This window comes from Pinus tabuliformis, chromosome 7, assembly GCF_031772625.1.
Source record: "Pinus tabuliformis cultivar Carrire ecotype Pingquan chromosome 7, CPIR1, whole genome shotgun sequence".
Classification (NCBI taxonomy): domain Eukaryota; kingdom Viridiplantae; phylum Streptophyta; class Pinopsida; order Pinales; family Pinaceae; genus Pinus; species Pinus tabuliformis.
This window is the reverse complement of record NC_142293.1, coordinates 1,103,949,801-1,103,962,056: the sequence shown is the minus strand read 5'-3', so window position 1 is coordinate 1,103,962,056 and position 12,256 is coordinate 1,103,949,801. Positions and strand designations below refer to the sequence as shown.

General features: G+C 38.2%; 1 protein-coding gene across 4 annotated transcripts in view; it reads left to right on the top strand.

Annotated features, from left to right (window-relative positions):
• Positions 1–11,462, top strand: part of MSH5 (MUTS-homolog 5) — a 490,172-nt gene extending 478,710 nt beyond the window's left edge. For all 4 annotated transcript variants that reach the window (XM_089456522.1, XM_089456523.1, XM_089456524.1 and 1 more), the window contains 3 exons: positions 10,522–10,545; positions 10,857–10,972; positions 11,114–11,462. In XM_089456522.1, coding sequence (XP_089312648.1) covers positions 10,522–10,545; positions 10,857–10,972; positions 11,114–11,209 — 236 coding nt within the window. In that variant the 3' untranslated portion in view covers positions 11,210–11,462. The remainder of the gene's footprint in view (positions 1–10,521; positions 10,546–10,856; positions 10,973–11,113) is intronic.
• The last annotated feature ends 794 nt before the right edge of the window (positions 11,463–12,256 follow it).

The following is a 12,256-nucleotide window of genomic DNA, read 5'->3' as shown; positions in this document are numbered from 1 at the left end:
TTAGGCCTAGTCGTAGGCCCTAAGGCCTCTTTTTCCTTGTCGTAGGCCTTCCAAGCCTTGGCCGCAGGCCTTAAGGCTCCTCTCCTGCCCTCCACTACCTTTCTTCCTCCTCCCTAGCCCTTTCCGTGAGCCTCTCTCCCTCTCCTGTGGTCTCTGCTTAACCCTTGTGACCTTCGTCCTCCTCCCTCTTCCTTCGGCCTCCTCCTCTAGCTTGCCGCAGACCTTTCTAAGGCATCTCCCTTCATCAGCTAGCCTCTCTAGCTCTGTTGTAGGCCCATTTAAGGGCTCTTCTCCTTGATAGTAGCCCCTTGTGGGGTTTTCCTCCCCTTGGCATGCCCCTAAGGCCGTTGCAAACCAAGTCGCATCCCTTTATTGGGCTTTCTTTGCCTTGGCGTAGGCGTACAAGGCCTTCTTAGCCTAGTTGCTAGCCTCATTAGGCTAGGTGTTGCCTTGCTTTGGCTTCTAGCCCTCTACCTTGGCCCTAGCCTTGCTTCTTTTCCCTTCTTTTCATCTTTGTGGGTAAGAATTTTATTTCTGAGCTAAAAATTGTGTGTTTTGTAGAGAATTTGGGGTCAATATCTTGTGTTTGCAGGTGCTTTAGTCACTAAAAGAATTTTGGGCTAGAAGACTAGCTGTCTCCTAGGCCTAGAAGCCATTGGTTTGATTTCTAAACCCTCTACTCCTCACTATTTTGCTACAACTCTCTGAATACTTCCTAACAATGGTTAAAAAATCCATATAAGTGGCAAATAACTCATCCATAAATCATCTAAACAAATTGACAAAGCATTGCATGAGTTGGGCATTCACCATTTGGCATAGATCTACAAGTTTTGATGAACCTCTTTTATTTCTGCATCATAAGTTTGATATAAACAGTGGCATTTGCCTAATAAGAGGGCTTTCATCACTTGCATTGTGCATGCATATGAATCTCACACATTGCATCTAAGAGTGCTCTAAAGAAGTCTAACTCACAGTTGTCATAAATCTCGCTTATTGAATAATATTGGAACATAAGTCGCATAAGGCTTCTATTGTTCATGCTCTAGTAATTCATCGTGGGAAAGAATTGTTTCAATTGTTTTAAGTACTATTACTGTCTAGCATTATTGGATAAGAATACTAGTATTCTCTTGTCTCTTGTGAGTTTATTCATGAACTCTAAATTCATAAGTTTGCACTAATAAGCTCAATCTCTAAAGCACTTTAATCTTTTGGCATTGTTCTAAATGATCTGAAGTTACTTGGGCATTTGAGATCTAATTGTTTCTACCACTTTAATTGGCATTAAAGTGTCTTGTTCCAATTGTGTTTAAAGAATATCATTGAATGTCTCTTGAGCAATTTGTGATCTTGGCTAATTGAGAATCTAATAATCGTTGTGATAATTGAATCTAAGATCTAAGTGCTCTTAACTTGAGGATTGGTGAATCTAATTGCATATCTCTTAATAATTGTCTTGTTAACATTCAAGAGGCTAATTGTTGAGAAATATTGGCTAAGAACATTTACAATCTCATAGTCTCTTTTGGATAATTGTCATTGGCTAATTGCTATAAGTGGATAAATGCTCTATTGTTTATCTATTGTGGATCTGTATTGTGGATATGTCTTGTATCTTGTTGGCACTTGTGATATGTTGATTTTGGGTAGCATCGGATGTGCTCTAGCTCCAAAATTTTGTGGAGGGGCTAGAACACATGAGATCTCCAAGACCCAGAAACCGTTTGGATAAATTCAACCTAGATGAGGGCTTATTAAAATAATTAATATTTTTAATGGGTTCCTAAGTCTAAACTTAGGAAAATAAAAATATTGATGGGTATTAATAAGAATATGGGTGAGAAATTTCTAAGTGACGAGGATCAAGTCTGTTTTAATCTTAGCTGTTGATTAAGAACTTAATCTCGGTCCTTGATTCATCAACATGAAAAGTCTAAGATGAAGCTTGAGGGTCAGTTGGAAATACACTTGAGAGATCAATCAATTCGATTTTTCTGGGGCGAGGTTTGCTGAGAAAAGTGAACAAGTGATCTGTTGCAGCAGAGGGTCAAGGATAGTTGAGGTTGGAGGATCTTCTCCAGGACCTCGAATACATGGCAGAGAGAGGCAGAAAGACGCCAGAGGAGGCAGCGCAGACCTAGGTAGACTGACGTTGGGCCAAGAAGGGCCCACGCATTTCCAGCGCTGGGGTAGAGCCACCCTCCAGCAAAAATCTGAATTCAGCTAGGGAGTAGCAGGATCAGCCAAGAAGGCTGATGTTAGAGCTCCAGGAGGCAGAGGAGGTAGTGCAGTGCTGATGCAGTGTCCTAATGTTCTCCACACTGACGCAACTACTGCGAAAGGGCAATGCAGTTGTAGCCGGGGACAGGCAGTCCAATTGTCGGAACGGAGAGATTTTGCTGGGTGAAGTGAGGTGATATCACTTAGGTTTTTGTCAATATATTTTTATCTCTGTAATTGGATTGCTGAGAGGGCATTCAGAGTTGCATTTAGAACTACTGCTTAATAATAGAAAACCCTCAAAGCTGCTGCACCGGTTTTCCTGCATTGGGTTTTTCCAGGGACGTTTATCCAAAAATAATGGTGTCCCTTGTGTATTTGTCTCGTTCTATTTTTAGTTCATGATCTGTATGTATGTGTGGTCTGCAATAGCGTTTTCATCGTTGTTTAATAATTAAATAACTTGTTGAATGTAAAAACAAGTAGTAGATGATAAACCAATGATTGTAGTAGGATTTCTGATGTATAGATTCAGAATTTTTCACATGATATTGAGCACATTTCATGTTGTGTTAAGATCATTATTAATTTGTTATTAAGTACTCTTCATTATAAGACAAATTATAACTAAGTATTTAACATAAACAATCTTAACTCAAGAATCACTCAATAATCTTGCATTAAGCATCCCAATATTAGTCTTGCATTAATAACTTACCTCCAATTTTTCATGTCCCCATTTTTATTCTTCTTCATAGTACAACTAGGGTGGATTTCCAGGGTAGGGGATGGCCAGGTCAGTGGAGTAAGTTTATGTCATCAGGGGTTCCGATGGAGTTTTGAAGAGTTTTTATTCGATTTGATGGCATTCGCTTGGCATATTCCATCATGCGCACAATTTTCCTTTCGTTCCGTCACATTCCAACAATTTTCAAAAATTAGCGTTATTATTGGGCATAACTTAATTAATTATGCTCAAGGTGGAATTTCAGGGAGATTAATTGATGGAACACCTTAATGTAATAGCTCATTGGAACCAGAACGAGAAGATCTAGAGGATGGGATGCTGAAAAGTGACTTCCAGTGGCCAAAGAGAGTATGGTGGGCGATTTGCCATTTTCCTTAGTTAAAAATGACTTTAATTAGTCATTTAATTAAGGAAAAATAATTAATTGGAGAAAAAGGGCCAAAAGTGACTTAAGTGAAATAAAATAAAATTAAAGGGTCACTTGATAAAGTTAATGGAGGAGCTTCTAGAATAATAATAAAATAAGATGCTTCTAGAGGCTTGGAGATCTATCCATGAGTTCTATAAACGGTTTATTTTTGGTGTCATCGGATGTGCTCTAGCCATAAAAATTGGCAAAGAGGCTAAGGCACATGAGATATTCAAGACCCAGAAATTGTTTGGGAAAATTCCACCCGGATGGAGAGATATTAAAATAATTAATATTTTTAATGGGTTCCTAAGTCTAAACTTAGGAAAATTAAAATATTGATGTGTATTAATATAAAATGGGTGAGAAAGTTCTAAATGACGAGGATCAAGCCAAATATAATTTTAGCCATTGATTAGGGACTTAATCTCGGTCGCTGAATTGTCAACACGAAAAGTATAAGAGGAGGCTTGAGGGTCAGTTGGAGATACACCAAATTGATCAAGAATTTGATTTTTTGGGGCAGGGTTTGCTGACAAATTGAGTTATTGATTTGTTGTAGCGCGGGGCAATTCGACAGAAGACCGAGAATACATATCAGAGATGCAGAGAGAGTATCAGAGAGACAATGCAGATCCTTGGAAGGCTGACGTAGAGGCAGCCAGGACTGACGCAGAGGTTGAGGAGGCCAGCGCAGGTGACACAGAGGGCCAAGAGGCTGACGTAGGCAACGTAGAGGCTAGCAGAGCTGACGTCGGGCTAAAGAGGCAGCGCTGAGGAATTTTCGTGGGGCAGACTAGGAGCTGAGAGGCAGACGCAGAGTTGTAGAGGGTGATGCAGTTCCAGAGAGAAGCTTGGAGTAGCTTTCGTTGTTTAGCTAAGGAACTGTCTAAGTTGTTGTGGGATCAATCATCTGGTTGTTGATTAGCCGGAATATCTGTCTTCGAAGAGAGGTACTTCTACCAAGGAAAATCTCTGAAGGGTGAGCCATTTTTGGCCTCTTAGTTGTATTCAGAAACTGCATAATAATAATACCCTCATATTTGCTGCATCGGTTTTCCCACATTAGGTTTTTCCGAGGATGATTGTCCAAAAATAATGGTGTCCCTTGTGTGATTGTCTCAGTTATACTATTGGCCATGACACTGCAACTGCCACTACTACATCTGTACTGCAGCTCCCTTTTAATATGTTGCATCATGCTGCCCATAGCACTGCCACTCCTAACTGTTGCACTGCAACTCCTTATACTATCTGCTTCTTCTACTGGAACAAATTCTTCACCATCCCCATCTTCTCCCTGGAGTAAACAAACTTTGTTCTTCCTAGAGCCTTGGTGAGAATGTCTGCCACCTATTCTCCTGTTGGGGTGTACCTCAAATGTACAGCCCCTCGTTAGACAGTCTCTAATAAAGTGACACTTGATATTAACGTGCTTTGACCGATCATGAAAGACTGGATTCTCATAGAGCTTGATGCAACTCTGATTATCACACAAAATACTAGTTGCTTCCATCTTTCTCGTGAATAGATTCACAAGCAATTTCCTAAGTCATATGGCTTCGCATGAAGCTATGCCAGCTACCATATATTCAGCTTCAGCCGAGCTCAAAGCCACAGATTTCTGTTTCCTACTACACTAGGAGGTCATTCCTGATCCAATGTTGAAACAGTACCCAGTGGTACTTTTCTGATCTACTGAACTTCCAGCCCAATCTGCATCAGTGAACCCACTCAACCTGATGTCATTGCCTTGGGTGTACATTAGTCCATGCTAGACGGTTCCTCGTATATATCTGAGAACATGCTTGGCTGCTGCCTAGTGCACCCTCTTTGGTTCCACTAGGAACTGATTGAGGGTGTTGACAGCGTAACAAATGTTCAACCTGGTATTGACCAAATACATCAAGGACCCTATGCGCTGCCTGTACATGGTGGGATCGACTTCTTTATCTTCAGATGCATCAATCTTCTTCCAGTTGGTGATCATTGGAGTAGCCATAGGTCTACAGTCCCGCATTCTGAACCTTTTCAAAATCTCTGTAGTGTATCTCCCTTTCCCAAGGAAAACTTCACCCTTTTTCTGCCAAACTTCCAACCCCAGGAAATAATGCATCCATCCCAAATCCTTCATGTCAAATTTTGTGGATAGGTTCTCCTTGCAATCTTTGAGAAGCTTGGATGAGCCTGTCAGAAAGAGATCATCCACATATAAAACCAAGATCAAAGGCTCATTCTCTACAACCAGATAGTAGAGATTAGGATTTGCGTCACTCTTGACAAATCCCATCTTCTACAAGTAACCATAAATTCAACTGTACCATGTTCTAGGTGCCTATTTAAGCCCATACAGAGCTTTCTTCAACCTACATACATTAGATTTCTTCTCATGTGTATCAAAACCTTCTGGTTGTTTAATGTATACTTCTTCTTTTATCACCCCATTTAAGAACGTCGTCTTGACATCCATCTGGTGAATCTCCCACCCCATCTGTGCTGTATGGGATATCATAGATCTAATAGAAGTATACTTGGATACTGGGGTGAAAGTTTCTTCATAGTCCATCCCTTACTTTTGAGCAAACCTCGTAGCCACAAACATGGCTTTGTATTTTTCCACACTGCCATCTGCAGCGTATTTGACTTTGTAGAGCCATCTCGACCCTACAATTGACCTATCTTGAGGCCTAGGTACCACTTCCCAGACATCATTGACCATTATGGAACTGTATTCCTCCACCATAGCATCTACCCATACTTGATTTTGAACGGCCTCCTGAAAACTGGAGGGTTCTCCAACCTGAGCCACCAAGGCTTGGTATCTGTTTGGCTGTCACGTTCCTTTTTCTCATTCCTGGGTGTCCTAACGAAATCCTCTGCATCTCATAGTATCTGTCGAAGCTCCCAGCTCGTTCTACCATTGGTAGTGGGTATATCTATCTACTCCTCCTCTTCCTGAGGCTCCACCTCTGGGTTTTAGTAGTGCTAGTTTCTGCTGGTCAAAGTGGATGGACCAACGGATCATCCTTTAACTGCTCTCTGGAAGGAATTTCTTGAGATTTCCTGAAAGCTCTGTCCTCCATGAACTTTACATCGCGTTGAATTACAATCTTCCTATTCCCCGGAAGATAGACTCTATATGCCTTAGCATTCTCGCTATATCCCATAAGATATCCTTTCTCCGTAGTCTGATCTAATTTCTTCCTCTTTTCTTCGAGTACATGGTAGTATGCCAAACTCCCAAATACCCTAAAATGACTTACCTCAGGCTTCTTACTAGTGAAGGCACTCTTTGGAGTAATCTTACCTAATGCCCTGTGAGGAGTCCTGTTCTGGAAATACACTACTGTGTTGCATGCTTCTGCCCATAGAAACTTGGGCATATCCTAATCATACAACATCGCCCTGGCTGCTTCAACAATAGTCTGGTTCTTCCTTTCTGCTCCAGATTATAGGGGGTTGTCCACTCTCTTCTGATGTCTTCCCTGGCTCAAAGATCAATGAAGTCCTTGTCGATGTATTCTCCACCATTGTCTGAGTGCAATATCTTTATCTTCTTTCTTGTCAGATTCTCAACTAGAGCTTTGAATTCTTTGAATCGACCGAAAACCTCATCCTTGGTTTTTAGAAAGTAGATCCAAGTCTTTCTGGAATGGTCATAAATGAAGGTGATGAAGTATTCAGCACCACTAAGATCTTTTGTGGACATGGGTCTGCATATATATGAGTGTATCGATCCCAGAACACTCTTATCCCTATTGTTGCTTCTGGAAAATGTTGCCTTGGTGTACTTGCCTAGTGCGCATCCTCTACATACATCATCTCGTTCGATACTTAATTCTTAAACTCTTGATATTGTTTTCCTGAGAATTCTTAGAGCCCCATGGTGTAAATGTCCCATCCACCTTTGCCATAGTTCATTCAAATATTTTCCCCACTGCTTCCTATCAGTGCCATTGGAGACTCTAGCTATATTCTATAAAGCTTGTTGCTTCTGACTCCAATCTGGGCCTTCTTTTTCCAACTCGGGTGTTTGACATATACTTTCTCCTTAACGAAGAAAACTTCATAGCCCTTGTTTTGAAGCTGAGATACAGAGAGTAAGTTCATCCCAAATCCTGGCACATGCAACACATTGGTTGCTCAAAGCTGATCCCCTACTTTTGTTTGAAAGACCACAGTACCTCTTCCTACGGGGGTAGATTTTGACTTATTTCCCATGGTGATATGGAAGTTCATCCTCTCTTCTTGATAATTCGAAAAACATTCTCGTATTCCTGTCATATGCCAGGAAGCTCCGCTATCTATATACCAAACCTCAGAGGAGGCAGAACTTGCTAGGAAAGCGACTTCTTCTTACAGTCTGGAAGCTAACATAGAATAATCATGATCCATATTCTTCATGCTCTCTTCTTTCTCTGGAGATCTACATGAGTCCCTCTGAGTTGATGCCACAGAATCGTGCTCCTGACTCATAGTAGATTCTTCAATCATGTTGCCTGATCTCTTCTCTGATACCATGTGAAAATTTCTAACACAAATTTCTACTGCAGTAACTAATTTATTTCTCCTACTTATTTCCCATAATAAGTTATTTACGAAACCCTTCAGTAAACATTAAAATAAATTCTACTGCAGTTATCACATAATTACATAAAGAAAATAACAGTGATAAATAAGCACAAGAATCAATCACATCAACATAGTTGTTTTTGGACAATTGTTTGCGGAACAACCCAATTTGGGAAAACCGGTGCAGTGTATAGAGGGTTTGTATTATTAAGCAGATTTCTGAATACAACTAGGGTGCCAAATCCGGTTCACCCAATCAGAGAATAAACCCGATAGAAGTACCTCTATCTAGAGACATATGAACAAACCCCACAGGTGACTGTGTTGTTCCCAGTGCTGGGCAGCGATGGTTGCTCCAAGCTCTGCGCTGGAACTGCGTCACCTCCTCTAGGAGTTGCGACACTGCGTCAGAGCTCTCCCTCTGCGTCATTGCGTCAGAGCTCTCCTTCTGTGTCACTTCTCTCCCTCTGCGTCATTGCGTCAGAGCTCTCCTTCTATGTCACTGCTCTCCCTCTGTGTCACTGCGTCAGATCTCTCGTGCTGTTCCTAGTGCTGGGAAGCGATGGTTGCTCCAAGCTCTGTGCTGGAACTACATCACCTCCTTTAGGAGTTGCGACACTGCGTCAGAGCTCTCCCTCTGCGTCAGAGCTCTCCCTCTGCGTCAGAGCTCTCCTTCTGTGTCACTGCTCTCCCTCTGCATCACTGCGTCAGATCTCTCCCTCTACGTCACTGTGACATTGTGTCACTACATCAAATCTCTCCCTCTTCCTTCACCCTGTAACTCTCCCTCTGAAATCAAACTCCTTCTCCTTGAGAATTGATTTCCCTAAGGTTACTGAGTATTTGCTCAGTGTGTCTCCAAATGACTCTCAAGTCTTCTCTTATACTTTTCTTTTTGATGAATAAACGGCCGAGATTAAGTCTCCAATCAACGGCTAAGATTAAAACATACTTGATCCTCATCTTTTAGAAGCTTCTCACCCATATATTTATTAATACCCAGTAATATTTTTATTTTCCTAAGTTTAGACTTAGGAACACATTAAAAATATTAATTATTTTAATAACTCCTCGTCCGGGTGGAATTTCTCCAAACGATTTCTGGGTCTTGGAGATATCATGTGTTCTAGTCCCTCCACAAAATTTCGAGGCTAGAGAACATCCGATGCTACCCAAAATCAACACTTGGCAATTTTATAGAAGTCAATTGGTAAAAAAATCCAAAAAACATCCTTCTTAACCAATTTATCAAGCCTAATATATCTTCTAGTTTTGGCCTAAATAACATTACATTTTCCTTGGACTCATGATTATTCATCTAGTGTAGTAAGGAGGCTCTAGGTTGGTAGGATTCTAACTAGTGTAGCTAATGTTGACATCAAGGGGAAGCATGATGTAGTTAAATATAGCTATCTATTGTCATTGCATAATTAGGCTTGTTGATGAGATCATCTATATTTTCATATACTATGGTGGTTTACAAAACTAATGGGACATAAGATTCAAGTAAATGACAACCTTAATCACTTGTAATACCCTTTGGCTTATGGAGAAAGCTAGGTTTGTTTAATATGGATATTGTTTTCGATTTTTTGTGAGATATACTCAACATGCGGTGATTATAGGACTTCTAGAATAGATCACATATGTTATGTTACAAGTATGTGATTTCCTATGTAAGGGTTGAAGTGGCTCTAATGATAGTCATCGCCCTAAGGAGAAGGCTATGTTTGTTTAATATGAATATTGCTTTCAATGCTTTGTGAGATACACTTAACATGTGGTGATTATAGAACTCCTTGAAGAGATCACATATGTTAAGTCACAAGTATATCATCTCCTACGTAAAGGTTTAAGTTACTCTAATGGCAATCATCATGTCTTTTCTTATTGGTTATACTGTGGGAATTGAATTTTGTGGAATCGACTAGTATTAGTTTTAAGGGCAAGACTATGCACATATAATTATAACCTTAGAAGTAAGGTCTTTATCCTAATGTTTACAAGTTGGCCATCTAGGTTTTCTTATGTCAAAGGGAGTATCCACTATGCATACATTACATGATTAGCATCAAAATCTTGTAGGTGATTGAGCACACATGCATTGCACCCTAACCATTATATCCATATCAATTTTCTTTGTGCTTGTTTGAATTTAGAGAATTGAGCCATATAGTCCATTGTTAAAACATTATCCTATGTTGAGAAGTTTATTTTTTCTCTTCAATATGCTATTAAATTTTAAGTTTAGTGAAAATGCACATTTACCACATAAATAAGAATTTTCTTCTTGGATACTATTTTTCTTGCATTAATTTACATAAGGAACAACAAGTATTATATGAAATAGGATGTAATTCATAATTACACATGTTCATATTGTTGTTATGTATAGATGAGATTTATTAAATAATCAATATTAATTTACAAAATTAACCTAATTGTTTTATACTTAATTGTTATGCATGGATGAGGTTTGTTAAATAATCAATATTAATCCACAAAATTAACCTAATTATTATTTATTTGAAAAGTAACTTTTACTCCCTTTTGATGCCCTTTGCAGGACTACATTGTGCGAAACTCGCTGGTTAGAACCTAATCTTGAAAGTTGTTAATGTTTTTTTTAATGCTTATAAAATAAAATAAAAATAGAGTATTTACTTTTAAATATTGTACCACTTGCACCAAGATATATATATATATATATATATATATATATATAGAGAGAGAGAGAGAGAGAGAGAGAGGTTTAAAAATGTTTAAAATATAGTTTAAGACTTAATTAAGAAGTACTTTATCTTTCTTTTTTTAGTTTTGTATCTACATAATCTTTGGTGTGACCATTATTATAGTTCTTTCTTTGTTACAATACATGCCATTTATGATTAATATATACAGGAGTCCCATTTGAGATTCTGGAACGAGCAATGTATATTTTGAGTGTGACTAATGATAGGAAGCCTTTTGATCGCTTCCAAAATGAAAGTCTACTTGCAAAAGATAAGCAATATAAGGTATGAAAATAATGCTCAACAACACAGTTATTGTTTTATCTACAAAATTTGAAGCCTACACTTTCCATGACAATTTTCTTTAAATTTTGAGAATCGTTTTTATTAATTCAACTCTATTTGTGTCCACTCCATGGCATGCAGGAAATTATGGAGAGATTTGTAGCATTTGACTTTATGAATGGGAATGTCAAGGATTTTCTTAACAATGTTTTCTCATTGAAGTCTCAACTTGAGTAGTTAGGATCAATGACATTGCATAACATTGTACTAGTTAGTGGACTCTATGCTACTTAGATAGACATGAAAAACAAAGAATGCATTGGATAGAAAACATCGTCCTTTGTATTTTCATAGCATTTGATTTGGTTTAATGTATTCCAAATTTATTAGGATTACCTCTATTTTATATATGTTAAAATAGAGGTCAACACAATCCAAGAGTTTTAATGTAAAATTCTGGTTTCTCTCCCACTAGTAATGTGAACTTGTTTCTTAATTACAAAAGTGTGAGCATTAAACAATTCCAATAAATCCTCAAAACATTTTTTTAGTGTTGTATTCTTGTAATCTATTATGTTCAATGTGTTATATGACATACTCCATGAGTTTTAATGTAAAATTTTGGTTTCTCTCCCACTAGTGATGTGAACTTGTTTATGAATTATAAAATTGTGAGCATTAAATGGTTCCAATAAATCCTCAAAACATTATTTTAGAGTGTTTTATCCTTGTAATATATTATGTTTAATGTGTTATATGATATAAATTCAAGTCCCCCTAGCAAGCAATTAGCTACATTGTTTTGTAATGTTGCACATTTAATTAAAAGTTATATTAGTGCTTAAACATTTTCTAGTGGATTTGAAATAATGAAACTCAAATACAAGTGCAAGCCACTTGTTAATTTCCATATTTAAATAATTCTATGAATTAAGCTTATCAAGAGAACACTAGATGACCCAATTTTAGATAATTACCAATGATGCTGAAAATGGAGAGATACAAAATGTGAGTAACTAGTTGTATAATAGTGTAGAACTAAGACACACAAGCAAATACAAATCAGGTTCAAAACCTCTTTTATTAAATTTCCTTGAGTACATTCGCTCTAATTTATATTGGTTATAACAAAAACAAGAGTGACACTTTGAGGGCAGATTAAGCAATAACAATTAACAATTGAGTCTTTGAAAGTTTTTCTTCTTTTCCTTAAACATTGGATATTAAATTATTTTGATCTCAATGATGATGATTTGTAAGTTACATATGTGGAACACCAACAAT